Here is a 27286-nt window from a genome sequence, read left to right as displayed (position 1 = left end):
GTGTGTGTGTGTGTGTGTGTACTACTCCTGCTTCGGGCCCACATACCCACACGCACAGGCCCTTGAATGCACGCACATCCTGTGCAAACATGGACCCTCTCCCGATCCTTCCCCTCACCATCCCTCCTCCGAGCTCCATCCATCTCTCCCTCCTTTCCATGACGTGCTCCCTCTCGCCTGCAGCCTCCCCCTCTCTCACCCCCTCACAGTCTCCCCCTTGTGCTCCTGTTCAAACAGAGCCTTGGGCCGACCACATCCCTAGCCCTCGCTCTCTCACTTTCTTGTTTTTTCTTTCCCTCTCTCTTGCTCTCTCTCTCCTTCAGCAGCACACACACATCTCAGTGTGGCCAACACTGTAAATACTGTGCTGAATATCTCCCTTATCTTTATTGGCTACGTCCAATATTTGCTCGCTTCAAACTATCCCTCATTCCCCAAAATAAAAAAAAGAACCATCTCTGCAAACAGTTTGTACTTTCAATTCCAAGGAAGCGTTTGACTCCCTGTACGCGTACCTCTCGAAGCTGAAAGAATCTGTCCCTCTCTCTTCGGTCTCTCGTTCTCTTTCTGTTTGTACCACTAGTGTGGCTCTTTTATGTTTCTCTGCAATGCTGCTGTTTAATTGATACTGTAGTGGAAAGTAAGTCATCATGTTGGTGGAAGGCTTCAAAAGGGGGCCTTGCTCTATAGTGTCAGCAAGTTATTATGACTGAGAGTGGGGTATTGGGACACACACACACACACACACACACACACACACACACACACACACACACACACACACACACACAGAAATCTGAGCACCTACGCCCTTATTAAAAAAGTTTACAGAAGTGGAATGGAAAGTTGATTTTGCCATGAAGTGTAAGGGACTGTGCTTTTCCATGGATGGGGCGTGGGTACTGTGTAGATGGTGATGCAGCTTTATAAGTTTAAGCAATAGCAACTTCAGCCTAGCATTTGCCATGACGTGCAAACATTACATTTAAAGCGGCTATAGCACACTTTCAGTGGCAGTTCAGTTCTGTTGCTTAAAAGGAAAAACGATCATCCTCTGTACCAACAGGCTTAGGACATCAAGAAGGACAGTATAGTGTCTTTACTTGCCTATAGGTGGCAGTAAAACAGAAAATGATCTTCTTCACCAAGGGGTGTGTGTGTGTGTGTGTGTGTGTGTGTGTGTGTGTGTGTGTGTGTGTGTGTGCGCCAAGGATACTAGCTCATTACCTTGGCTAAACAAATAAATGATATTTCCTTGTTAATTGTTTAATAGATGCTGTACGAGTCCTCATTGAGAAGAATCCTGTTTGGTGTCCTCCACCGCCCACATGTCTTCCCCGTCCAACCAGCCACCTCTGCCAACATGATTACTGGCACAACGTGAACAATTTATATTTAGCATGTGTTCAACTTTGCCAGGAAACGACAACTTTCTTTCGATTTGTTTTTAATAAGTGTAGTGTATAGGAACAGAGAATCATAATCAATACTGACCATGCCATTATTTACCTTGCATGGGTAATGATACCATGGGTTTAAGTATTACACTAATGTAAAGTAGCTCAATTGATCACTCGCACTCCTGTGGATCGGAAAGGCAGACGGATTTGAGCCTTGACCCTGGGCCGTCAACAAAGAGTGTGTGTGTGTGTGTGTGTGTGTGTGTGTGTGTGTGTGTGGTGACACCCATATGATTTGCACTTTTTTTGTGTGTTCCCAACACTTATAAACTCTGTACCCTAGCTTTGTGTGTGTGTGTGTGTGTGTGTGAGAGTGAGTGAACCCTGAGATGGTTTGCCGAGGGCTGCTGTGGAATGCTAGGACAGAGTGTACAGTGGCCAGGCATGCTGGGACATCATCAAACATCATTCTCTTTTCTTCTTTTCAGCTCATCATATAATAATCCAACAATTCAATAGTCTTAGCAATAGCATGATATTTGATTAGTCACACAATTTTGGTTTTAGCATTCATCGTATTCACTTGATGTTGATGACTGACAAAGTAGACGCAACTATCAGCGAGGATTCAAATTCGCTTGAACATGTATTTAGGTAGGGCAGATCTTCTTTTATTCAACCTTATGACTTCAAGAAGAATACTAAAAAGAACAATGATTTAGTAGTGTACTCTGCTAGTCTATTATTACGATATCAACCCGTTGGATTCTTTGTTGATTGTCAGATTCTGTAATCCTTTGATGGCATTGGTTTTCCTCAAACACCTGGCTATAACTATCATCTCTCCGGTCTGGCCCGGTCCTCCTCATGTACCTTGGAGCAGATGCCATGCACAGCTTAAACTGCCTGAGGACGTAGCTCTGGTATTTCTCATCTCTTGTCATCCACTTGGCCAATGTCCACTTCCTCCTTCATCAGTCTTAGACCAGTCAGAACAAGTCATTGGCCTCTGCTCTTTCAAACACATGTCCATGGTTAATCTCTCTCCCCACAGCTTAGCTCTTTCTTTAGCCTTAACTCCAACTCCAAAGTTAAGAGATGTACAAATTAAACCACTCCCTTACTGGAGCTGTGGTAATCACAGCAGCTCAGGAACGTATTATCTCGGGTGGTTAACTTACTGCTGTAAAAAATAAAGTGTAAATGAGGAGGGGATAGGTAAAATATATGTTTAGGTGCGCTCATCTAGACCAGCACCCATCCAAACGAGATAAGCCCGACCACCGGTTGGCCCCCTGTATTGTCAGAACGCCAGCGTTCTCTCTTCTGCTGTCTGCCTCCCTTCCCACATCTATCCTTTCTTTCCTTCCTCTGTTTGGTCTTGCTCTGGTCTGGCGTACTTGTGCTCATGCGTGCGCGGAGAGAGATGGCAGGTCTCTGCTCGTCGCCCTCCTCCTGCTGGAATGCGCAGTGTTGACGAGAGGGCTGGACGGATCAGGCTAGAGGGGAGAGGAAGAAAGGCACAAGAAGGAAAGGGGAGGTCTCGTCCCTCATGCACCACCTACAAAGATGAAAGGATCAGATTGTAGAGAATCGTAAGAGGGGCGTGGAAAAGGAGAGAGATGCTTAAGGAGAAAGCGAGATGCAATAGTAAAACCTGACTTTAATGATGAGCACCTATAAGCCGCAGTATTTTAACAATCCAAGCTGACCCCGGATGGCCTGTGGGAGCTGTTGCAGAACTTCCTCTTCCCCCCCCCCCCCCCCCCCCCCCCCCCCAACTGTTTGCCCAGATTTTGTTTGCGTAGGCTACACATTGGTCTGTGAATACACATTCACTTGGTAGGTAATTTGCCTAGTGTTTAGTTTAGACTAAATTTAGAAACAAGCTTTAACAAGGTTTGGGCACTAGGAACCCTTTTGATTAGTCCACTTTATCAGGATTATGATTTTATTCTTATATATATAAAATGCGTATATGATGCATTTCCTGTATGTCTTCCTGCTCTGGGGCTGTTCTTGTGTGTAAGGTTATCGGGTTCATGATGAGAAGTTGTCCCCTGGCCTCATTGACCTTCAGTAAAGTCCACTGAACCCCCCCCCCTCAGGCCGCCCGTGCTGTTTCAACCAGCTCAAACCTTGTCCCAACACTCTCACACACAGATTACAAGGTCACCAACCGATGCTAAGCAAGCTCTCTGCATGATTTTCGTTTTTTAATATCCTTCTGCTCGCCTGTTTGGCTGGTGTGCCTGTCCGTCATCATCTCTATCCGTCCCATCATTGGCTGCCAAGCTGTTGTAGCGGGGGCGGGTCCTGTGGGACTCGTCTGCGTCGCTGTGACTCATCTGTTGCTGGCAGCGCTCTGTGTGTTCTTTGTGTCAGAGGTGGAATGTCCGCTGTCTTCCAGGCCCGACCCGTTTGGCAGGTCATTCAGCCGTCTCCATCAGCCAGTCAACAGCCACTGGCAGCTCTGGCTTCAGCGCCTCGGGTACTGGGTTAGTATGAGCCTCAAACTGGGAATCCCTGTCCTGGTGGTTCATGTCCCACGCGGTTTGGAGTAGTTACTTACCCTTCACCATGCGCCCTGAGGCACTTTGGAAGTGTACCTTATTTTTATGTCTGAAAATGTTTCGTGAGCAGCAAAAATGTACTTTGCATTCCGTTTTTTTTTTTCTTTCATGATCTTATGGGGAAATCGTGTTTACGGATGGTCGCCTGCACATTAAACCAATTAAACTAGAACCGTTCTGTGTGAAAGCCTGTCCGTCACACACAGGCTGGTGGCTTCACTGATGATGGCTCGAATACCGTCACATTCTGCATGCAGACTGTTCCACCAAAACACTCCACAATCCAATGTCTGCATCAAATTACTCAATTTTTTCTTTATTGAAATCCACAAACAGATTTCAATAATATCAACCGATTCTAATTCGACAAAGACATTATTTACCGATTGAGATGTAACCCGGGGTTTAATTCCATACCATTGAGTGATCAATATGAACGTTGTTCAATGCTGCCACTAAAACCGTATGCTCCCATGCTCGATGTAAACACTTAAAGTTGCTATATTTACAACCCGTCTTTAAATCTTGCACCTTTCAAGACTGTTGTATGTGCATGTCTCATGATTGGGTAATGTGTGTCATCGCAAGGACGCGACTACCATTGTGGATATGTATTAATACACGCGTCTGGGCACAGCGTCGTCACAGTGTCACCTGCTCGTGGAAGCCAGGCCTAGCACAGGCCTAGGACTTCAACGTCAGCAGAGGGGGAGATAAAGGACCCGCTGGCCTTCAGACAATGGAATGTGGCAGTTGGTTTCCATCCACGTCAATGATTGCGTAAGAATCATTTCCATCGGTGCTGAGGCGTTGTAAGTCGCCTTCACGCTAGGCGCTGTTGTTCCTCTGCCTCTACCGGTTCTAACATTACACCTGGAATGTGACTAACCACTGTTACTGTATGACTAGGTGTTGTGGGTGTTTTGACCAAACATTTCAACACATTTATTTCATTGTTCAACTTTAACTTTGACGAAACTAATTATAATGTAATATTATATAATGCCTATGGGGGGACCATAGGCCAGGCCTGGTACTCGCCATGACCAAGTGGGCCTGAGAAACACTCTTCTATTTCAGGTGATGGACATGACTGATTCAATGATGAGGGAAGCCCGATTGATGGAATGTTATTTGTCGGGACTTCCATGACCGTAATTGCTTTCCCTTGAGTGGTCACCTGATGGTGTATGATGAGCCAATGACCTCTTGCACTTGACCTGTACCCCTATTCCACCATTGGCCCTGTTTATGGAGTCGCTCACAGAGTTACTAATTCAGTGAGCAATAAATTGGTGAGGAAAAGTTGTGCTACAATAAAGGTCCAAAGCATGTGACTAAAGAAATACTGTAATATGCATGACAAACGACTGTGTTAAACGGATGTAAGTTGTGTTGTTGACCTCTTTAAGCCATGCCTTAAGGTGATGGAGTCTGTCCCTCGGGGGTGCACTGACTAACTAGCGGTGTTTGAACCACGGGGAGGAAACGTTTCCTCCCGGCTATTGATTAAAGAAGCTTAACTTTCCACCTCTCTCTGGGTATTCTTCACCTTTTAGCCTGGTTCTATATTTAGCCTCTGGTCTGTTCTTTAGCACCCATCTCCCTTCCTCCTCCTCCACCCCCACCAGCCGGTCACAGAGCACCTTCCCACCAGCACCACCCCACCCCCCGCCTCTGAGCAAGCACCCTGGCCCCGCTGGAGCCACACAGAGGGGGCTTGTGTCCGGACCACTGCTGGGGCTCGCAGTTTAGGTATTCGAGGGGCTTGCTTCTGCAAAGAGACCCGTGCCGAAATCTGTGCTCCTTGATACTTTGAGCTAGATCTCCTTTCTCAGATTTAACCTAGAGGTCTTGACTCGTAGGGATCTTATTAACAAGAGACCCATTTCAAAGTAGGGTCACGGTTTCTTCTCTTATCCGCTCTGGTGCCTCACTGGCAGAAAGAGAAGGGAGGAGAAAGGACAGGTGATTCAAGTGGAAAGAGTTCAAACCCTAAGAACCGGCGATGGGTGTAAAAACACAAGACTGGAATTTGAGGAGGAAGAAGGTGAATAATTAAAGGGAAGGCAGGTTGGGGAATAACAGGCTGCGTGGTTCCACTGATTATTTTCTCATGACCCAAGTCTGTGTGTAGTCCTAAAATGTAGGTGAAACGGGTGACACATGCAGTTATTTTGGCATCATGTCTATAATTCTATTTCTGTCCTACCATCCTTGTAAAGATGATCTCTAATCGTTTACTACCGAACATATGCAAATCTTTGAAACGGTAGGACTACTCTTATTAACGCCTTGGGTGAAGCGCCTTCATACCAATGTCAAGTTCCGACAAGTCATCTGCCCGCCCCCACCTGGCCTTTTTAGCTACAGTTGAAGTTTAAAGAATGTCGAAAAGTTTGATTTAATATTGACACAATGTTTTGGTTGTACATGATCGTGTATGCAAATACATTGACGAGAGGCTTTGTTAATATAAGCAAATAATGAATTATTTCGTTGTTTAATATGGTGGTTTTTTTTTTTTTATGGTGTTGCTGTAAACATTTACTAGCTGTGACCACCTGTTGCCGCATTGTAACTGCGCTTCACGGCTCTCGCAACCACGTCCACTAGAGCAGACTGTGACGTAGACTTTTCCCCTCTTCGAGAGAGGACGGTTCACAGCGATTGGCTCATGGGCAGAAAGAGGAAGGCTGGAGTCGTGCTGTGTACAGTCAGTGGAGACTGGAGACAGTGTAGGTTGAAGACCGTAGCCTGAAGTTTGGTTGCATGGCTGTAGTCTGAAGCACGAGGGTATTCGATTAATAACAGAGTGGTAAACTATGGTCGGCGATTACTGCTCTTTTCCTGGAGATAATACGGAAATGCACTCGCAGAGAAACCCCAAAAACGGACTAAGTTGCAAAATGGTGCTTCAAGCGGTAGGCAAAGTGCTACGGTACGTTCAACTTTAGTTCTTTATTTCTTTACATATTCTTACGTTGAGCATCTAAAGAGCGTTAACGTATAGGTGCGTTTTAATGCAGTTATAATGGTAATGCAATGACCTCCGACACACACTCGTGACAGCGTCAAGTTCTTTATTTATAACTTTCCAAGACATCAAAGGATCCGTCGGTCCCTGGTCACGGTATTTGCTTGGTAGTCACAAATGTATAGTGGCATCCTCAAGCATGTTCCAGTCATTGGATTTCACGAGAACTAAGAACGCTAAGGAATTAATAATTTTGCTTTTGTGGAAAAAAAGAATATCCATTGGGTTTGCGTTATAGATGGATGTTCGTCTATATTGGATGTTAATTAAACAGTTAGTGGTCAATTCTGGGATCCTATTCGTCGACAAGTATACAAATCTCCATTGATGAAAACAGGGAATTGTGTTATTGTTAGAGGAGTGTGTTATTGTGGGAGAACTTTTGGAGGACTTTTCACAACATAGTATAAGAGCACTACTTGATTCAGATGACTTTATTGAAATCAGGGAATTTTTATCGCTATCGAGGTCATCCAGTAGGAAACACCAGCAGACGTTTGTCTGATGTAGTAATGGCATGCCTTTCAGAACTCATAATGCATGCATGACACCATTCCCAAAAATAAAGAATAGGAGGTACATTGGGGGCTAGAGTGTACTGGAGTATTGCTGTAAGTCTGTTTGCATTTTCATGTGATGATATTCAGTAAATATGATGAGTTTCGTCCCCCAGGCGACAGTTACGCCTGTTACCTGTGTAGTTACTCATACCTTCAATGCCGCCAGGTGTCTTTTCAGGCCTGGGGCACACATCTCTAATGCTGTGTTGCCCATTGTCTGGCCCTAACGTCTAACAGTAGTGAAGTCATGAAGCACATCGTCCCCCATCTTCACGTTTTTGGAGAGAATGCTGCCATTGCAGTTGGCAGTGCTGTGTTCAGCTGTTCAGTGCTGTGTTCGGTCATGGTGGCTGTGCCTTGAGTTTAAATCTGCACATATACCACCCCTCTACACTTCCACTTATGTCACATAGCTAGATAGCTAATGATCAAATGTTTCAGCACTGACTCTTTAAGTTTCCAGGAAGTCCAGAAACATTTAGTCTAGAATCGCTATAATTGCAAACACAATAACGGTGATGGTGTCGTGGTTATGTCTTTAAGGGGAGGAAGACTTTGCTTTCTTGGAAACATTGATCGGATAAGTGGCCACACATTTGTTAGTGTTAAATAATCCAATCATCTCGCCAGCTTCTTTGTTTTGATAGTCTCATCTTTGGCTAACTGATTGGATCGAATATAACATTAGCCCATTCAAGCCTCAGTCATATTTTAATTGGGTGTCTAAGACTCCTGAGTGCAGATGAATTGATCAGCTGTACTCTCTACCACATTCAGACTCTTCCCCTCCCCTGACGCCTCCACGTGGGTGTTGAGATGTTGATGAGGCTGCATTGTAGCGTCCCTGGGGGGTCCTCCTGTACCCCCTGTGCCTGAAAGCCTCTGTCTGAATGGGTCGGTAGGCGAGTGGGTATGGGGGGTCACCGCATCCATGAGACTCTACTGTGTGTGTGTGTGTGTGTGTGTGTGTGTGTGTGTGTGTGTGTGTGTGTGTGTGTGTGTGTGTGTGTGTGTGTGTGTGTGTGTGTGTGTGTGTGTGTGTGTGTGTGTGTGTGTTGGGGTGGCAGATGGTGGTGGCAGTTTCGTTGTTATCCTGCCGGAATTTATTGATCTTTAAAAAAGAATAACGGATGATACCTTTAGGTATTACAAATATACATGAGTACAAGTCTGTTTGCTGTTCTTTAGAGCTCCACAGAGCAAGGCTTCAGTCATATTGCCATCCTTGCTCTCCATTTAGCTCTGTAATGGCCGCTGTGGTTTGGTTAGTCTTGGCATGGCTCTGGCCGCCTGTCTGTGGCTTTTCAGGGTAAAGAGCCATTTTCAATCTCTCCAATTTGAACACTGAAATAGACCAGGAGGCCTGGCTACTGAAGGCACCTATCCCAGCCCTCACACTGCTTGCTGCACGAAATGGCAAATATTTTCTTAATAATTTCTTAATCTGCATGCATAGGTAGAGGATGCAGATTTTGTCCGCATCTTATAGCGAACTCCCGAATATAATCGTCTTTACTATTTTAACTGCTACTCCATCTACAACATTCTGAGAAGTTAGTTACAAGTTGTACGAAAGTGTGTGGTTAACAAAAGGTTGCAACCCACAGGGTTATGTTAATTTTCACGTTACAATTGACCTTGGATTGCCATATCATTTCCTCCAGGGCATCGTATATTTTATTTATTGACTGGTTGAGATCAAGCTAGTGAAGGGAAAGGTCTGTGCCAGTGTGAATAAAGCCATTCGTGAAAGAGATTTTTTCCAGCGCTAGTTTATGGAAAGTGCAACTCGTCGAGCCATCCCACCCAATAAACTCTTTATCGATGTACTGAGCGGATGTTGTTCATATATTTGTATGCATTGTGTGTCACATACTTTGCCAAATAATGCGTATAATCGTGTTGGGGGGGTTGGAAAGAGTTTGGATCAAGTGTGGAAAAAATTGACATCCAGCTAATTTAAATCCAATACGCAAGAACACAAACGTTTGGGTAAATTTGAATAAAATGCTGTTTATAGAGCAGAGCAAAACTATTTGCCCAATAACAATTTCCATCCAGTTTATGGGGCAACCTTCATCTGTGTGAATGGAAACGAGCACAATGCCATCTTCTCCCTGGTTTTGGTTACAAGTGCTGCCTTTACAGCTGGTAATAATTACATCCGTATACTAATCAACAAGAGCTTATTATGTTGTGGAATATCTGGCTTGGCTAGAAGAGCCACAGGCCTTAAAGGCAAGCTTTGACTCTGGTGAGGTTGTAATCGGTGGGTAAAACTGGATACATTAAAAGCCTTTTAGGTTGCGTAATATCACACGGGCATTAAAACACAGGAGCTCGACATCTGATTCTGCAGCAACTAATTAAGACCTGGCTTGTGCGTCACTGTAAACTAATTCAGTTCATGTTTTAGTACTGAGGTGTTAAATATGCAGCCTGCATCTTCCAAGAGCGCTCTGCACTTCCATTTGAGACAATTGAGGCTCTTCTTGGTACCAAACTTGTGTGTTTGTCTAAGTAATAGAGGTCATTCCCGTAATAATTATTATGTTACTATGTTGGTGGAACCTAGACTTCACCTACCAGAGACACCCTGGTTCTCCTCACAAAGGTTTATTTTTTAATCGTTGTATTTAGCATTCTGTTGGTGTTAGCCAGAACGGAACTGCTTACAGACATTATTTAGCATATCCCCAAAAACACTTTATGTTACATTGACTGTTATCAGTGCAAACCTCACCAGATTTAGTATAAAAGCCTGATGGGGATGAAATACAATTGTGTTCATGTCTTGAGACTTGTTTGGGGCTCTGTGTATTCAAGATAAATATTTGTGTTGATAATTGAATCTGAATATGAAGACATAAGCTGACAAAAACATCCACAATGTAGATTTTGTGGACTACCATTGCAAGTTAGATATCTTCAATCCCCTGCACGGCCCAGATTGGGAAGTGTGTGCACGTGGTGCACGTGTGCCGAGGGGACAACTGGAGGCCATACGCATGGACACTAACGCACGCACACAGACTGGACTGGGCCTGTTTCTGCTGGTTCCCTCCACGACCCTGTAGGCAGCTGTTCTACCAGCTGGCTACTCCGTCCACTGGAACAAGGCACATGGTCAGCAAGGTGTGTGTGTGTGTGTGTGTGTGTGTGTGTGTGTGTGTGTGTGTGTGTGTGTGTGTGTGTGTGTGTGTGTGTGTGTGTGTGTGTGTGTGTGTGTGTGTGTGTGTGTGTGTGTGTGTGTGTGTGTGTGTGTGTCAATCAGTGAAAGTTAGCTAGATAGCGTGCATGGCTAGCAGACGGTGTTCAGCAGCTGTCATGTCCCAGTCCGGCTCCGCCTGTGACCTCGATGTCACCCAGATACGTTGGCCCACTTCCCCATTGTCTTTAATCTCGCTAAACACAGTCTAGTCCTCTGTCCCTATTAACCCTTCATTCCGTCCTTCCTGCATACATAGCGCATTAATAACGTCTCGTCTCGAGCACGTCCTAAATCACTATACCAGATTTTAATCTGCAAAGCGGTTCACGGTTTCGGGATACGTCGGCCATTCTTCGGGGTCTGCGGTGGATCAGGCTCGCGGGTCACGGAGGGCTTCCTGCCGATGCCAGGGAGACTGGTGGCTCCCCTGGCCTCGCCTCCCCTCCCGCCTCTTGGCCTGCTGCGACCGGCCCCTCCGGTGAGGAATGGAGGCCCTGGACTGTTGCCTTTTATGGCGAGAGACTTGGACCTGGGAGACGCCACTGAGCATGTGCGGGAGCTGTGTGACATACTGTGCGTACGTGCGTCCTCTGGAACACCGTTTTTTTTCCCTCTTTTAATAATTATTCTAAAAAAAACGGTTTGGATTTTTTTTTACCTCGCCTCACCACAAAGATGTGTGAGGCGTTTCCATGGAAACGGGGATATAGACAGGAAATGACTTGCGGGAAACGGAATGACATTAAAAGGAATGAGGTGTGGGTGGGTGGGTTCAGTCAGTCGACCCGACTGAAAACCTTTTACGACGTTGTTTTTCGAATCATATTCCTCGCGGAGCTCCATCTGACTGGCGAGACCGAACATGCTTCATACCAAACCACAGTCATCCGAGGTCCAAACACACCTTGTACACCTACCGTCTCCAACACACTCCAACAGACGGGGCCTTCTCCGAGAAGTACACGTCGACTCGGGGACGGGAGGAAAGGGAAAGGAGAACCAGGTGGTGTTCGCTCATTAATAATTAGCCACCACTGAGTGTAACCTGCAGCGTCTTCCTTGGTTTTCAACGAGGCTGAAGCCAAGCCCAGCCGAGAGTATGGGTTCGGAGGACTCTGCCAGGGTGAATCATTACCCAGGGACTGAGAACCAGTATGTGTGCCGTGAGCCGTAAATGGCCGAAATGCCGCCAAAGGGCCCTTTATTTTTATACAGCGCTGGCGGTTCACTCGATAGTTTGATGAGTCACCGGGTGATCGTGGGATGATGAACATCGAGGTCTGCATCGAAAGCTCTGCAGCACATATGGGGGGCTTTCTCCATCTGTTTTCTACTAGGGAGGGCGGCGCAAGCTTCATATACTGCTAGTAAAACAGACGGTAGTCTGGCTCGTAAGGCCGTGACGGCACCGTCATGTTTGCTGCTTGTTTATGAGTTCCCATGGATATCTTCTTGGCTTATGCGTTCTCTGCCTCCCACTCTCTCTTGTGCTCGCTATATATCTCTCTCGCTCTCGGCCTCCCTCGCAGACCTGACATCGTCTGTGATTCTGGTTGCTGAATATCTTTATGTATTTGTGGGAGATTAAAAGCTCAATGAATTCATTGAGTCTTCAACAACTACCCACACTTCTGAAACGAGCTAGCCGACTCAGGACATCGATGCTGCCTGGAAGTGACATCATCACCTGTGCGACACCGGGTGTGAGAAAGAGGGTCCTCTTAGTAACAGCCAAGCGAGAGAGACGAAGACCCCCTAGAACTCGCATGGGCCAGAAACGCCAGAGCCGTTTTGTCTGCAGCAATCTGTATCGCTATGGAGTCAGTGGCTGACAGGGTGTGTGGGGAGGGGGGGAGGCAAGGTTGCTGAGGTTATGGCCCTGGAAGTGTAAGTGGGGTGTGATATGACATCCCCATGGTGAAAGTAGCAGTGGAAGTCCAAGACGCTGGGGGTGAAAGGGTGGGGGGGGGGGGTTTGGTGGTTGAGCTTCCTAACTACGGGTCAGAGGTCATAGTGCGTGTCCACTGGGCTGTGTTCTTCAGACACAGCCCTTGGGCCTGTCACTCGTCCAGGGCATGACGCTGTAGCTTTACCCCACACAAGCTGCCTATGTATAGCAGTGTGAGCAGTATGTGTCTGTTAACCGCAGTCCGACATTAGGAATAGATCTGCAAACTGCTTGACTTGCCACCTGCCGTGGCTCTGACCTCACACTGGCAGGACTTGGACTTGTTTCGATGTTTGACATGATTTCTAGAGTGAATTAGGTTCTTCTCTTGCCGTTGTGATCACACAGGAGATCTTCCTTTTCATTGCCCTGGCAGCCAATCAAAAAGGGTTCTACCATTTTTAACCCGCCCTTTTCCTTCTCCTTACAGGAAGTCCAAGACGAAGCCCAACGGGAAGAAGCCCCCGGCGGAAGAGAAGAAGCAGTACCTAGAGCCAGAGTTCACAAAGATCCGCGTGCTGGACTTCGATGTCAAGGAGCTGGTGGTGCTGCCCAGGGAGATAGACCTCAACGAATGGCTAGCGAGCAACAGTAAGTGTGTGTGTGTGTGTGTGTGTGTGTGTGTGTGTGTGTGTGTGTGTGTGTGTGTGTGTGTGTGTGTGTGTGTGTGTGTGTGTGTGTGTGTGTGTGTGTGTGTGTGTGTGTGTGTGTGTGTGTGTGTGTACGATATCATTTTGTAAACAAATTGCAGATAAGAGCATAGCATTTACACTTTATTATAAGCAAATTAGATAATTAACGTTGTGTTACAACTAGGGCTGCTGCTAACCATTGTTTCAATAGTATTCATTAATATATAAAATATTGTATTGATTAATCTAAATTACATATTTTCTGTATACATAAAGAAAAAGGAAGGATGAAACGAAATATTTAATATTTAATATTTTTTTCCTTTACACAAAACCTTTCGTTATATTGATCGCACTGGGTCAAACGTTATATATATATGAGATTCCCTACCTAGACATATGCTTGACATAATATGGCAGAAATGAAATAACGCCGTAGTATACACAACAACGTGCAATGTGAATCAGAGTAGAACAAGCCCAGATTCTACTCCTGCCAGGACCTCGTCAACACTCCTTCATTGAACAATCAGAGGCAAGCGAATGGAAGACACAAAAGACTCCCTTCTGATAATTACACGTTGGTCATTTGTTTCATAAACCAGAATAGACCGCGCATGTTTTATCACCGAGCTACTTCCTCTCTTCTGTCGTCACGAGGGGGGGGGGGGTGTTGGCTCCGCATCAATCGCCCATTGTTTAAATATTTAAACTTTAATGCACGGCAAACCAACGCAAGGCGTATCAAAGGAAAGCCGTTCCACACAGGAGCCATAGGAACGCAGTGGCACTGGGCGGTGTGCCCCCAGTGGGGATTGGGCCTTCTCTGACAGACCGCCTTCCAGAGGGGAGAACCTGTACGTCTTCTCCCAGGTGTTCACGCGTGGTGGGGTGCTGCTGGGACATGCCGTAGACTTTATGTGAACAAAAGGCTGTTTTGTTGTCTACCAATTTTAAGTGTTTTGGTACTTTTTTGAAGCTTCCGTCTGGGGTTTCCCCAGACGGAAGCTTCAAAAAAGTCCCAAAACACAACAACATAACCTCCTCTTCGGTAGAAGACTCAACGAGCTTAGGGAATCTGTAGGCGTTGACTGGAGAAGCTCAATTAAATTACTTTTTTTAGAACTGGAGAAACGTGCGTCGATTACACATTTACGTTGATCCGTTTTCAGCGTCATCCACACATTATTATGACTCTGGTTTGTTCTCCGGGTATTGCTTCAAGGTCTCTCCGTTTGGCTGTGGGCTTGTCTTCGGTATACGATGTTCTCCTGGTATCAAAGCTGTCTAGAGGAAGCCAAGGGTTCAACAGGGTCCAGGGTGGCCCCAGATACACACAGGCCTAGACATGCTCCCACAAATCCTGCATACTTCAAGAATCCCTCGGAGCCATCCGTGGTTATATAATGATGTTTACCCAACGCCGTGTTAAATCCTCGTTATCGATGGCACGCATCTGCTCTGGAGTCTTTCTCTGTTTTGCAAACCTTTTTAGGCCTTAGCTGTATTGTGTCTTAAGCATGCTGTGATTCTGTAGGCTGTACAGGGCATGGTACGGAAACGTATCTCCTTCTTTAATTTTGATTATAAAGCGTTGCATGACAAATTTAGCTCTGGCTTAAACCAAGAACATAAGCCAGCTTGTTTAGGTCTGAATAATACTTTGACTTAAAATGCGGATTTCTTGATTTGATTTATTTTAATTCAGGCAAAGGCACTTCACACTAACACTTCCCTCGAACTGAAAAAGTATGCGTGGGTGGAAAGTCATTTTCCATAAGTAGATCACATGTGCTTTCAGAAATACCTGTTTGAGAGACGGACTAAATTACCGGTGAATGCGTGCTAAGATTGTGGCTACCGCCCTTTTCCTGTTATTCATGTTTCCTAGTGTGAGGTTAACGCGAGCCTCGTGTGTTTGTCACACGATGGGATCTGATAAGACACGCTTTGAGAGATGGTCCATTAGTGTCATTAACACACTGTCTCCCCCTCTTGGGGTTGGACGTTTGGCAGTGATAAACGATTCCCTCTTTGGTAATTGAGGTCAGTCCTTGATGAGCAGCTTAGCCATTTGTTTAACCATATCATTTATACTATGATGTAATAATTTCCTATTGGTATTTTTGTTGGGACGTGGGTTCATGTTCTTTATGGTTTGATTTTGACTTGTAGTATCATCTCATCCTATTTTATTGCCATGGAATTTATTTTTTTAGCATTTTACATTCTAGATGGCAACCTTGATGCCAAACCGAAGGCTAAACTTGTTCATATAATGTTTATTTCTCTTTGCATGCTTTTGAATATAGCTAGTAAGTGCTAGGGGTGAACTTTCACTGAATTTTTGCACAAACCACCACATTTGTTGTGTTGTTTTCTCCGAAGAACCCCACATTTTCTAAAGCAGCGTTTCTTAATTAGAACTTGAAAGTGGGTCGTCCAATGAGAGCGCTCACACCGGCACCCCCACCCGGTCGCACTTTGACCCCCCGCACCGCTCTGAACCCTGGCCGTGTGCCATCCTCCCCTGCCACCCGTTATTCAAACAAAGGACGACCCGTATGTGGTCCTGTCCGCTCCGTGCTGCCGCCCTAGCCAGCGCCCTGCGGCCCGTCTGGGGCACGCCCGTCCACACACTGGAGCCCGTCTGGAACCCACCCACACCCAGAGCGGACCTGAAAGCCACCCGCTGCCTCCACACTGGCGTGATATATTGCATTCCTGTCATTAGGCTGTCTGATACGTGCATCCCGGTGGACTCACTGCGCTGTGCTTGTTTCCCCAGCAACGACGTTCTTCAACCTCATCAACCTGCAGTACAGCACCATCTCAGAGTTCTGCACCGGGGAGACCTGTCAGGCCATGACCGCCTGCAACACGTGAGTCCTCCCCTTCCAGGTTCTTCATGTTCGGTGCCCCGCCCCACCTGGGGCAGCCGTGTTAATGGGAGCCGCGCCCCTTTTAATGGGGTCACAGAGGAGGGTGCTGAACTCCAGTCGGGACGAGGCACTGCTCATGGGCCTCTCAATCCTTTATCGTCGGTACCGTTGATGTCACCAACCGATCCCCCTGAATGAAACGATGCGCTGTACAGGCAAAGCCCTGGATCTAAGCGCAGCCCGCCATAAATGTATTTACATACATTTTGGCTCTCTGCCTGTGTGTCCCCAGACGTGGTGAAGCATCCCTCTCCGCCTGGGGTTGGATGTCAAATGCCATGTCCTGAGGACCACCGCACTGTTTACCTTTAGGGTGGTCTTGCCCCCCCCCCCTGAGGGTCGACCCTACAGTAGTAAAGAGCCGCTAGACACTTGGAACACGGGCCCTATTCACTGCATGTTAACAGGAGGGCGGTGGCAGAATGGAAGTATTTATACAGCTAGTTTACTCTGTCTGGGTGTGGCTCCTTCTGTGTGTATAAGAGCCCCCCCACCCTTCATACAAAACCAGGAGAAGCCAGATCAGCCACCGCAAGTGGTAACAACTCACTAAACTTATACTAAATGTACTCGTATAGCCACATTTCATGCACACATAAATGCATAACGCATTAACACACATTTAACATCCTTAAACCAAATGAAAGGGAAACCGTAATGTATTATGAACAAATGAACCGACATTAATTCATACATTCATTCAATACACAAACATACACAACGCGCACACATTCTATTCACATACACCTGCATGTATTTACATTCTAAGCACCTACATTCTCACACTTTTGGCACATGGTTCAAAATGACACGTGTTGGAAGGTGTTCCCACGACCCCCACACGCACGTCATAATGACGGAGAACTCGCAACCAGACGTTTTTCAAAAAATGTCACTGATGGCTCCGTTGACGAGGACAAATAAGACACGACGCGCGTGTTTCAGCCGCCTCCCCTCCACCACGACCCTTACAGCGCGAGAACAAACCCTGCCTCTGGCAAGTCGAACCACAGGCTCTGAAATTCCTCCCACTTTAATATCTGGTCTGCTATTCTAGGGGTTGTCGGCCTGGGTCTTGTTCCTGAACTCTTGTACAGATGCATGGTACTCAAGATTTATTTGGGTACTAAAAATGTGTTTATTGTAGCGATAATGTTAACCATTAGTTGAAACGAGCCTCGACACTTGGGCTGAATATTTCATATAGGCTTGTATGATACTGGATATGATAAGTAATGGCAACAATATGTTTGCTGTTACATTTCTGTGTTTTATGTAGTGTATTAACTTTAGATGGATAGATAAACATCTCTTTATCTTTAATATATAAAGTCGTTTAACAGAGCATGCATCAGCCCTGGCGATCTATCTAGCGACTCGACTTTTTAATTCATACTTTTACGGCCTTTCCTATTAGAGGTAAACGGTATTCTAGCCACAGAGGATGAAGTGCCCGGGCCCTAGCCCAGCCTTGAGTTTCCATACGGGGTCTGCCTGTCTGTGTCAGAGAATACAGTGTGGCTGGCCCCTGCCCCAGGCTAAGCCCTGCGCTATTTTAGGCAGAAAATGTTTCCATGAGCTCTGAGGCAGCGGAACCATTTGGTAGTTATTTAGACTCATTTGTGTGCGTCTGTGTGTCTTTCCCTCTCTTGTATAGCAGCGTTGTCTGTGTGACCTTAGGTCCACGGCAGCGGTTTAGTGGGTCCTTGTTGTGGTTTTAAGAGCGGAGGGTAGCTTGGTTAAAGCAGGGCTCTAATCCTGTTTGAGCATTGTCCTGCCAGGTTCCCAACGCTGTGCCTGTGGTCAGCCGTAGCTGCTCCGCGGAGTCAGAACCGGGCACGCTCGGCATTCCTCAGGATTTGTCATGTCTGTCCGCCCCCTCCCCCTCCCCCCCCCCCCCTCCCCGCCCCCCTCCCATGGCCCACATGGAGAGCAAACGTCCTGACGGAGACATCCCAGCCAACACCTCTGTTCTCCGTTAGCCGGGACACCGTGGCTGGATAGGCTTCTCATTTCGCCACGCTGTGTTGTTCCACCACAGATAATCAGCTGATTCATTTACATGGTCTGTTTACAGGCGCAATCTCTGATCGTCAGCCGCCATCCGGCTGTGTTTTGCATTGTGTGTAATCCCAAACATTTTGATAGTTGATTGCGCTCGCTGTGAGAAGGATCCAACACTTTCAGACCTATTTGAGAGTCGTCTCCTCTTGCTCTGGTATGATGTTTCTGCTCCTCTTTCTTCCGCTCTATCCCCAGAGGAATCCAAGCCCAAATGGAGTATCATTTGTCTACTAATCCCTCCTGCTGGTCTTCCTCCCCCCTCCCCAATTTGCTAGTGAGATTAGCATGTGGCTAGCCTAACATTCAACCGCCGAGCTCTCTCCTCGGTTACCCGGTTCTTATAACCGGGTCGCCCTGTCCGGAAACGTTTGACCAAGAGGAGAATCTCTCTCTCTCTAGTGGGGGCGAGTGTCTCGTTACGGTGGAAACGAAAGGCCCGGAGCTATGAGGTCGCCAAGTCCACTGGGATACCAATATACGCTGGTGTCGGGCCACTGCTTCTGACGGGAGCTGGCTGCTTGGAGGGGAACGGTCCGACTGTGTCCTGAGGCCTGGCGCTTCGGCTGACACACCTCATCACCCATCATATGTGGGGATGCAATCTGATCATTATTAGTCTTGATGTCACGGTTATCAACACCAAACCAAGAGGAATGGGTTTTTCTGGAAGGACGCGTGGACGTGCTCCCCTCCTATGACCTTTCGCTCCGAGAGGTCAAACCCACCTCTAGAGTGAGGCTACTTCCTCCTAGGGATGGTCCCGCCCACCTCTAGAGTGAGGCTACTTCCTCCTAGGGATGGTCCCGCCCACCTCTAGAGTGAGGCTACTTCCTCCTAGGGATGGTCCCGCCCACCTCTAGAGGGAGCCTACTTCCTCCTAGGGATGGTCCCGCCCACCTCTAGAGTGAGGCTACTTCCTCCTAGGGATGGTCCCGCCCACCTCTAGAGGGAGCCTACTTCCTCCTAGGGATGGTCCCGCCCACCTCTAGAGGGAGCCTACTTCCTCCTAGGGATGGTCCCGCCCACCTCTAGAGGGAGCCTACTTCCTCCTAGGGATGGTCCCGCCCACCTCTAGAGGGAGCCTACTTCCTCCTAGGGATGGTCCCGCCCACCTCTAGAGTGAGGCTACTTCCTCCTAGGGATGGTCCCGCCCACCTCTAGAGGGAGCCTACTTCCTCCTAGGGATGGTCCCGCCCACCTCTAGAGTGAGGCTACTTCCTCCTAGGGATGGTCCCGCCCACCTCTAGAGGGAGCCTACTTCCTCCTAGGGATGGTCCCGCCCACCTCTAGAGGGAGCCTACTTCCTCCTAGGGATGGTCCCGCCCACCTCTACAGGGAGCCTACTTTCTCCTAGGGATGGTCCCGCCCACCTCTACAGGGAGCCTACTTCCTCCTAGGGATGGTCCGGCCCACCTCTAGAGGGAGCCTACTTCCTCCTAGGGACGGTCCCGCCCATCTCTAGAGGGAGCCCACGTCCGCCAATCAGAAGGCTTGTGCGTCAGACAGGTTCTCCCAGTATGAGGCAATAGAGGAAACTCCGATTACGGCAATAATGACGAGAGACAGGTTTCAACAAATGACTGGATCGTCTTATCAGGGGGGTGTGTGTGTGTGTGTGTGTCAAAACACAATTTAAGTTTTTATTCACAATAGTATTTACAGTGATTACTCTTCTTTGATCCTTTTTATTTAAAATTCTGTCCCTGCTCTTGTTTTTTTTTGTTTTTTCTAAATCCTGTCGCGGCTGCCACGTTTGTTTCACTCTACATCCTGTTTCTATCTATGACCAATAAGCTCCTGCGTCTTGACTCTCTGGGGCTGAACGGTGACCTAACCACTCCTCTGTCCACAGGATATACTACTGGTATGACGAGAGGGGGAAGAAGACCAAGTGTACCGCTCCGCAGTACGTGGACTTCGTCATGAGTCTTTGTCAGAAACTGGTCACAGATGAGGAGATCTTTCCCACAAAATACGGTGAGTGCCTGTCGGCCCCTCTGCAGCCTGTTCCCCCACTCACCCTCTCACACTCAAAGCAATGCCACTGCCCTCTGCTGGCCCGGTGGAGAATTACACCTAGAAGTGTGGACCTTTAGGCTCGTGTCAGTTACGATAACGCTATGGACAAGGACTAACAGACTCAAGAACAGTTTTCTTCCCTAAAGCCATCACCACCCTGAACTCACACATGCACTGACCTCATGAACTTTTCCCCCCCAGCCCTCCCCCATTTATTACTTTTTGCCCGTTATTAGATTTGTATTTTTATATTCTACATGTGTATGCACTGGGAAGGAAAGGCTTTCAATCTCATTTTACTGCGTATAGTGACGGTAAAAGGCATTCATTCATTCATTCCTGTTTGAAGGACAGTACATGAACCTTAACGAGTCCTTAACGAGTCCTTAACGAGTCCTTAACGAGTCCTTAACGAGTCCTTAACGAGTCCTTAACGAGTCCTTCGGTCCCTTTCCCTGCAGGCAAGGAGTTCCCCAACTCGTTCGAGTCGCTGGTGAAGAAGATCTGCCGGTACCTGTTCCACGTGCTGGCCCACCTGTACTGGGCCCACTTCAAGGAGACGGTGGCGCTGGACCTGCAGGGACACCTGAACACTCTGTACGCACATTTCATCGTTTTCGTCCGGGAATTCAACCTGGTGGACCCCAAGGAGACCTGCATCATGGACGACCTGTCCGAGGTCATCTGCGCCCCCGCACCCCCCGCGCCGCCCGCCCCCCCCTCCGCCACCACCTCCTCCTCCTCCCCTTCCTCACAAAACCACGTGACGGAGAGATGAGCAGGCCTGGAGGCGGGACTCACCATCCCCCCCCCCCCCCCCGCTTCCACAGGGTGGGGAGAAGAACAGATAGCAGAGAGAGGAAGAGGAAGAGGGAGGGGGAGGAAGAGAGGTAGAGGAAGAGAGAGAGAGGAGAGAGAGAGGAGAGGCCTGGCTCTGAGCCAGCAGGACCTGGAGCCCTCTCCCCCCCCCCCCCCCCCCCCCCCTATGTTTCGCTCTGACACCCACCCAGCAGCCGGGCCGCAGAGGGGGAGGGGGTTTCTTGTCCTGGGGGGGGGGGGGGGAGGGGTTAGTCTTGCCAGCAGGAAATGGCGTGAGTGTTCCTCCCCCAGGGGTGAAAAGCCCCCTCCCGTCTCCTCCACTCTTTAAATAGGAACAGAAACTATGTGCGTTTTATTACTTTCTTGTTGATGTTGGAGTTTTGTTCAGTTCTCGTTTTTATTTTCTTTCTCCTTTACCTTTTTGTTTGTTGACCCGTGTCGGGGCCGGTGGGTCGGTGAGGCCCCCCCCAACAAGGCCCCCCCCAACAAGGCCCCCCCCAACAAGGCCCTCTGCTTTGCTTTGTACAGTGTTCATGTGTCATGTGTTGGTGAAACCATCTCTGTTAAGCCGCGGCCGCGCCACCGCCCTCTAGTGGCGCGCCACCGCCCTCTAGTGGCGGACCACCGCACTCTAGTGGCGCTCCACCGCACTCTAGTGGCGCTCCACCGCCCCCTAGTGGCGGGCCACCGCCCTCTAGTGGCGGGCCACCGCCCTCAAGTGGCGGGCTACCGCCCTCTAGTGGCGGGCCACCGCCCTCTAGTGGCGCGCCACCGCCCTCTAGTGGCGCGCCACCGCCCTCTAGTGGCGCGCCACCGCCCTCTAGTGGCGCTAGTCAGAATGCACGTAGAGGGCCACCGTGCTGACCAGTCGGGAGCCACATTATTGCCTGATGCGGGGTTGGGGGGGCGATATTCTAGCCAATCACTGTTTGTGTTGTTGAAAGCGCTTCCTACTCAGGATATGAGAGATTATGTCACTGCTGCCGGAGGGAGGCCTCTCCCTCTCCCTCTCCCTCTCTCTCTGCCGTGTTTCTTTCATTTATTACGATGCTCTCTCGCCCTCACGTTGTCCCCTCGGTCTCACGTAACACCAAACCGCTCCCCGTCCTCCATATTTACAGACGTCGATGATGTATAACTACAGCCACATATTTACCGGGTGCGTCCCTACGAGCTGCCCCGCGCTAGTGACCCCGCCCATGTAGGGCAGCGTATCCATAGAGTGGCAGCACCGTCGGAGCAGGGAGAGAGAAAGGAGAAGCTAAAGATTGTATGATAGAAGATGTACTCTCACCAGAGAGCCGCTCGCTACCAGGAAGACTGCACCGCTCTGACCCTGTCCCAGGGGGGCCAGAGCTCCACGGGGGTGCGGGGGGGGGGTCCCCTAGCCCCCAGTCCCTTTAGCTCAAGGACAAGGACATTCTGCAATGTCCGCAGGCCCCGGCGGAGGGTGGGCAAGGGTGGGGGGGTGGGGAGGTGCTGGGTGCTGCTGCTCCTCCGGTCTACTCTGCTGTTTCTGTATCACTGAAGTCCCAGGAAATGACATCGTCCTCGCGGTTCCTCCTTAACGCCAACGCAAAACGTTAACCTCCTTTTTTGTTTTGGTTTTCTTTTAAGATGGATATTTCTCCCTTTTTTTTTTTTTACGTTTTTCATTCAGAAAACAAAAGGAAATGAGCCGACTTCATAGGAGGTGACGGTGTGGACGGTCGTGGCCGCGTCGCCGTCGTTACACTTGTATAGAAAATGCACATTCTGCTTGGACTTCACTGTACGGCATGGCCAGCAGCTCCCCTCTGATTGGATGATTCTCCTTTTTAGTTTATTTATTTTTTTGTTTTTGTTTGCAGGGTTCCTCAGTTCTGGCTTTTATTTTTATGTATTTTAATTATTAACTAAGTTAAAAGCAATTAAATATTTTAAACTCTGCAGATTATAATCTAATAAAATACAGAAATGCCAAACGTGTGTCGGTCTGTGGTTGTTTCTCTCTCTCTCTCGTGTGTGTGTGTCCGGTTCTTTTTGGTTGTGTATCCAAACAGCAGCAAAGATCCAAGTTGGTGGCATTTTATATATATTAGACTTTATTTGAGGCAGTTATGTTAACACTTTGATACGCATTCCTTACAACATACACATTGTAGAATTGTCAATCGGAATCTGCCGCATCTCATAGTCCACAGCATTCTATGCAGGCTAATAATGCCATGCAGAAAGAGAAAGTCATGTTTTAATTCAGCATCAAGCCAATGGGCTTTGTAGTAGTTATATTTGGATCATCTTGTGCTATTCGTTTGCATGCTTTGTGTATTCTTTAATAAGTACAGAAGAACCAGGTACATTTCAGTCTTTCTTGAAATTAAAATTCCAATGCATAGAATTTTCTTTTACCAAACACCTTTAAAGGGTACACCGGTATTATACAACAGGTGTGAGTGTGATTATCCCTTACAAGGCGTTTTGAAAATCTGCCTCTTCTGACAACACAAGTGGGCGGGTCGACCTAGGTGTATGGTGGATAGATCAGAAACGTTGGCTACAGTCCACTGGGTAGGCTTGTAGACTGATCTATCCCTCTTTAATTGGTCCATGGATCTATCCAGCACACATCTAGGTGGACACGCCATGTCAGAAGAGGCCGATTTTCAAAACGGCGTGTAACTGCTAATCACACTCACACCTGGTGGCATAATGTCACCTTTAAATGTAGCTGTTGCTAACTGATGATGAAGCTCTGCTGTTTGTGTACTGCGCCAAGAAGCTTCCGCTTTCTCACCGCCGCCCTCGAGGTGGTGCCCTCCTTCGTCTTAAAATGCGCAATGCCTCCAGTCTCGTCGAAGGTCTTTGCGCTGCAGCACGGCGTCGGCACCCGCACGGTGTGGCCGAATTTGGAGTAGTCCACCGCGTACATGCCCTCTTCCTCGGAGACTGTGGGCACGAAACGCTGCCCCCACAGGATCTCCTCTGACACGTACGACGTCCGCGCCTGCGTGGTGATGCCCGTCGTCTCCACCACTCCCTCGAGCACCACGATCACCTCGATGTCGTCGTGCTGCAGATCCGACGCGGACACCTGGTATAGAGGACTCTCTTTCTCGATCACGTGGCATATGATGAGTGGGGACACCAGAAAGAGGCCGTTCGTGCCGATTGGGTTGTCCAAGTGGATGTCGATCTGGTCCAGAGGCACCACCTCACCCTCACTCGTGCTCGTCTTCTTGACCACCTGCATGCGCACGGTGGCGCTGATGATCATGCTTTTCCTCAGGTCCCCGATGCGGACCATGAAGCACAGCTTGCTGTTTCGGATGGAGATGACCGCGTGTTTACTGAAAATCAGGGTTTCGGCGCGCCGATTGGCCTGCGCGGTTTTCATGAAGATGCAACCCAGCATGATGGCGTTGATCACCAGCCCGACGATGTTTTGGACGATGAGAATAATTATGGCGGACACGCATTCTTCTGTGACCATCCGACCACCAAAACCGATGGTGACTTGGATTTCTATGGAGAGGAGGAATGCCGAGGAGAACGACTGGATGCCCGTTACGCACGGGATAAACTCGTCCCCTGTGTCATCCAAATCGCCGTGCGCGAAGGCAATGAGCCACCAGATCATCCCAAAAAGCAGCCAACTGCAAAGGTACGACATGGTGAAGATGATCAGTGTGTGGACCCATTTTAAATCCACGAGGGTGGTGAAAACGTCCTGAAGGAAGCGGCCCTGCTCGCGGATGTTCGTGTGGGCCACATTGCAAGTTCCGTTCTTGGCGACGAACCGAGCCTTCCTCTGGCTCGCCTTGAACTTGCTGCTGGGCTGCTGGACTTCTTCGGACAGGCGCGTCAGTAAATAGTCCTCTGGAAGGAGTCCTTTCCTGGACAACATAGCGCTCCCATACTATGCCCACTTTTCAGCTTTGAAGAAACTGAATCGCAGTCGATCGACGGCAGGGAGAGGAGTCGGTCGGTCACCCTCAATGTTTGGAGCTATGCGCGCCCCCCTCACTGTACCGCCTCACCCTCAGCCCCCCAGGTCAGGCGTTAGTCGGCTGGTCCCACCAGAAGACCCCTCACTTGGCATGACAGTTGTCCCTGTCACTCATCCCAACACCCCGGCGCGGGTCCATTGTATATCACCGGAAAGTCGCGCCGTTCCCAAAGAGATTATTTAAAACATATAAATAAAAACCAACGTAGATATATCCATACCTGAATTCACAGTAAAGGATGTGATGCTAAAGAAAAAGTGCGCGGCCGCGTTGTACCTTTGGTTGATAGGGTACTTAAAAAAAAAAAATACGCCCCCTCCCTCCCCCTGCTTAGTCAGGCATTTCGATTAGCCTGAGAAACCCGAGAGGGGGACATAAGAGGTGTATGGTGTCGGAGTGAGAGCGCCCCCCCCCCCCCCCTTTCTGCGGCTCTACGATGCATCTCGAAGTGCATCGAGTGTTAAAGGCACCCAGTGCAACTAAAATAAACATTCAATTTCTAGTCTTTTTTACACGTAGTAAGTTTCAATAACTCCATACCATTACATACCGACATTTAAGCAGCAAAGATGAGACGTCGTTGTGTGGTGAGAACTGATACAAAATCGATAACAACAACAATGCCGCCATTTTCTTTATTTTTTGTAACCTACAATAAATAAAGCAGGCTTCCAGTCAATGGAAAAATGGCTTCTCCCCACCGGCGATTGTTGTTTACGATTTTCTATCAGTTCTCACCACACAACGACGTCTCATCTTTGCTCCTTGAATGTCGATATGTAATGGTATGGAGTTATTGAAACTTACTACGTGTAAAAAAGACTAGAAATTGAATGTTTATTTTTCATTGAATGTTTACATAAAGTTGCACTGGGTGCCTTTAAAACAAAACAATAATTTTGTTTGGATTTAATTTCTATTTCTTTATAGATCTACCAGGGGGAGAATGCGGAGATCCTATCGTCAGGATATATATATATAAAAAAAGTCCCTAACAGTTATTGAATGCAGGGTCGTCTCTAGACGATTTTAGCAGGCAGGTGTGGCTCAGAAGAACACAACGGGAGCAATTCCAATGTGTACAACAAAATGCATTGTGTGGCAACGTGTGCTGTAAATCCTAATCCAACTCTTCAGTGACTTTCCCCCTGCCCAATCCACCTCCATATCCAGAATAACTGGATATTTTTTTAGTGCCTGAAGTTAATTTCTTTCCATCGATTGTTCTGCCACCTTTCATTTTCCCCTCGTGACAGGCAAGGCAGAAGTCCGCTCAAAAAGCAACACTTCAAACAAAAAGACCAAAACCATCCACAGCAAAGACAAACACATGTTAAAGTGATAATTTAGCTTATTTTATTAACAAAGAATTAATATTTTATGTACAAATATAATACATGATAAAAAAAAATTGGGGAAACTAAATATATAATCCATGGTAAGAATTGCACTTTGAGCGTTGTCCTTCCTGTGTCGCCGGCGGTCCTCGCCGTATGAGCACCGCCGGCCCGCTACTTGTCGGCCCGTACGAAGGAGGCGAAGACGCTGTCGTCCTTCTCCAGCAGCGCGTGGGGCCGGTCGTACTCCAGGATGATCCCGCGCTTCATCACAATCACCAGGTCGGCGTTCAGGATGGTGTGCACGCGATGCTGCAACGCACAACCGCACCACAAGGAGCGCTTTGAGAGGGAAGGGGCTCAGGGGGTTCAGGGACATAAATAGAACGGTCGCTGTTCAGCCGCCGTCAAGAGCGCTTTGCAAAAGAGAACTGGGTCAGACGTCGTTCCATGGAAAGCACCGACACACATAGGTGCACATGATTCAGGGTTGCAGCACGCACAAAACCCCTCGAGGGCTTTCTGCGATGCTGTAGTCTAACATCAAAGTCAAAATAGCACAGAAAACCGCACAAATGGCTTCTTTAGATGATGTGAAGTGCAGGCCTATCTCATGCTAGGGGAATGTTGGATGGGAACACCTAACAACCGACATCAATCCACCGACTGCAGCAAATCAGAAACCAGGTTGTTCTGGGATTCAGTTGATTTGAGATGATCTTGAAATCGTGCGCCAGATTATTCTCTAACTGATC

At 48.0% G+C, this 27286-nt stretch overlaps 3 protein-coding genes across 7 annotated transcripts in view; 1 reads left to right on the top strand and 2 right to left on the bottom strand.

Annotated features, from left to right (window-relative positions):
* mob2a (MOB kinase activator 2a) overlaps positions 1 to 21230 on the top strand; it is a 48340-nt gene extending 27110 nt beyond the window's left edge. For 4 of the 5 annotated variants that reach the window (XM_060060142.1, XM_060060139.1, XM_060060140.1 and 1 more), the window contains exons 2-5: positions 13160 to 13320; positions 16150 to 16243; positions 20220 to 20344; positions 20848 to 21230. In XM_060060142.1, coding sequence (XP_059916125.1) covers positions 13160 to 13320; positions 16150 to 16243; positions 20220 to 20344; positions 20848 to 21164 — 697 coding nt within the window. In that variant the 3' untranslated portion in view covers positions 21165 to 21230. Of the gene's footprint in view, positions 1 to 6498; positions 6915 to 13159; positions 13321 to 16149; positions 16244 to 20219; positions 20345 to 20847 lie in introns of those variants that run through there. The other variant, XM_060060138.1, reaches the window with a different exon arrangement.
* A 1641-nt stretch (positions 21231 to 22871) lies between these two features.
* kcnj11 (potassium inwardly rectifying channel subfamily J member 11) lies at positions 22872 to 25485 on the bottom strand. The gene has a single exon (XM_060060137.1). The coding sequence runs from the start codon at positions 25089 to 25091 to the stop codon at positions 23922 to 23924; it is 1170 nt and encodes a 389-aa protein (XP_059916120.1). The 5' UTR covers positions 25092 to 25485; the 3' UTR covers positions 22872 to 23921.
* A 1042-nt stretch (positions 25486 to 26527) lies between these two features.
* abcc8 (ATP-binding cassette, sub-family C (CFTR/MRP), member 8) overlaps positions 26528 to 27286 on the bottom strand; it is a 39744-nt gene continuing 38985 nt past the window's right edge. Inside the window, exon 18 of the mRNA XM_060061545.1 lies at positions 26528 to 26843. Within this exon, the coding sequence (XP_059917528.1) occupies positions 26706 to 26843 (138 nt within the window). The 3' untranslated portion in view covers positions 26528 to 26705. The remainder of the gene's footprint in view (positions 26844 to 27286) is intronic.

Source organism: Gadus macrocephalus, chromosome 9, assembly GCF_031168955.1.
Source record: "Gadus macrocephalus chromosome 9, ASM3116895v1".
NCBI lineage: Eukaryota > Metazoa > Chordata > Actinopteri > Gadiformes > Gadidae > Gadus > Gadus macrocephalus.
The sequence above is the reverse complement of the archived record's forward strand: the minus strand, read 5'-3'. Positions and strand labels throughout refer to the sequence as shown.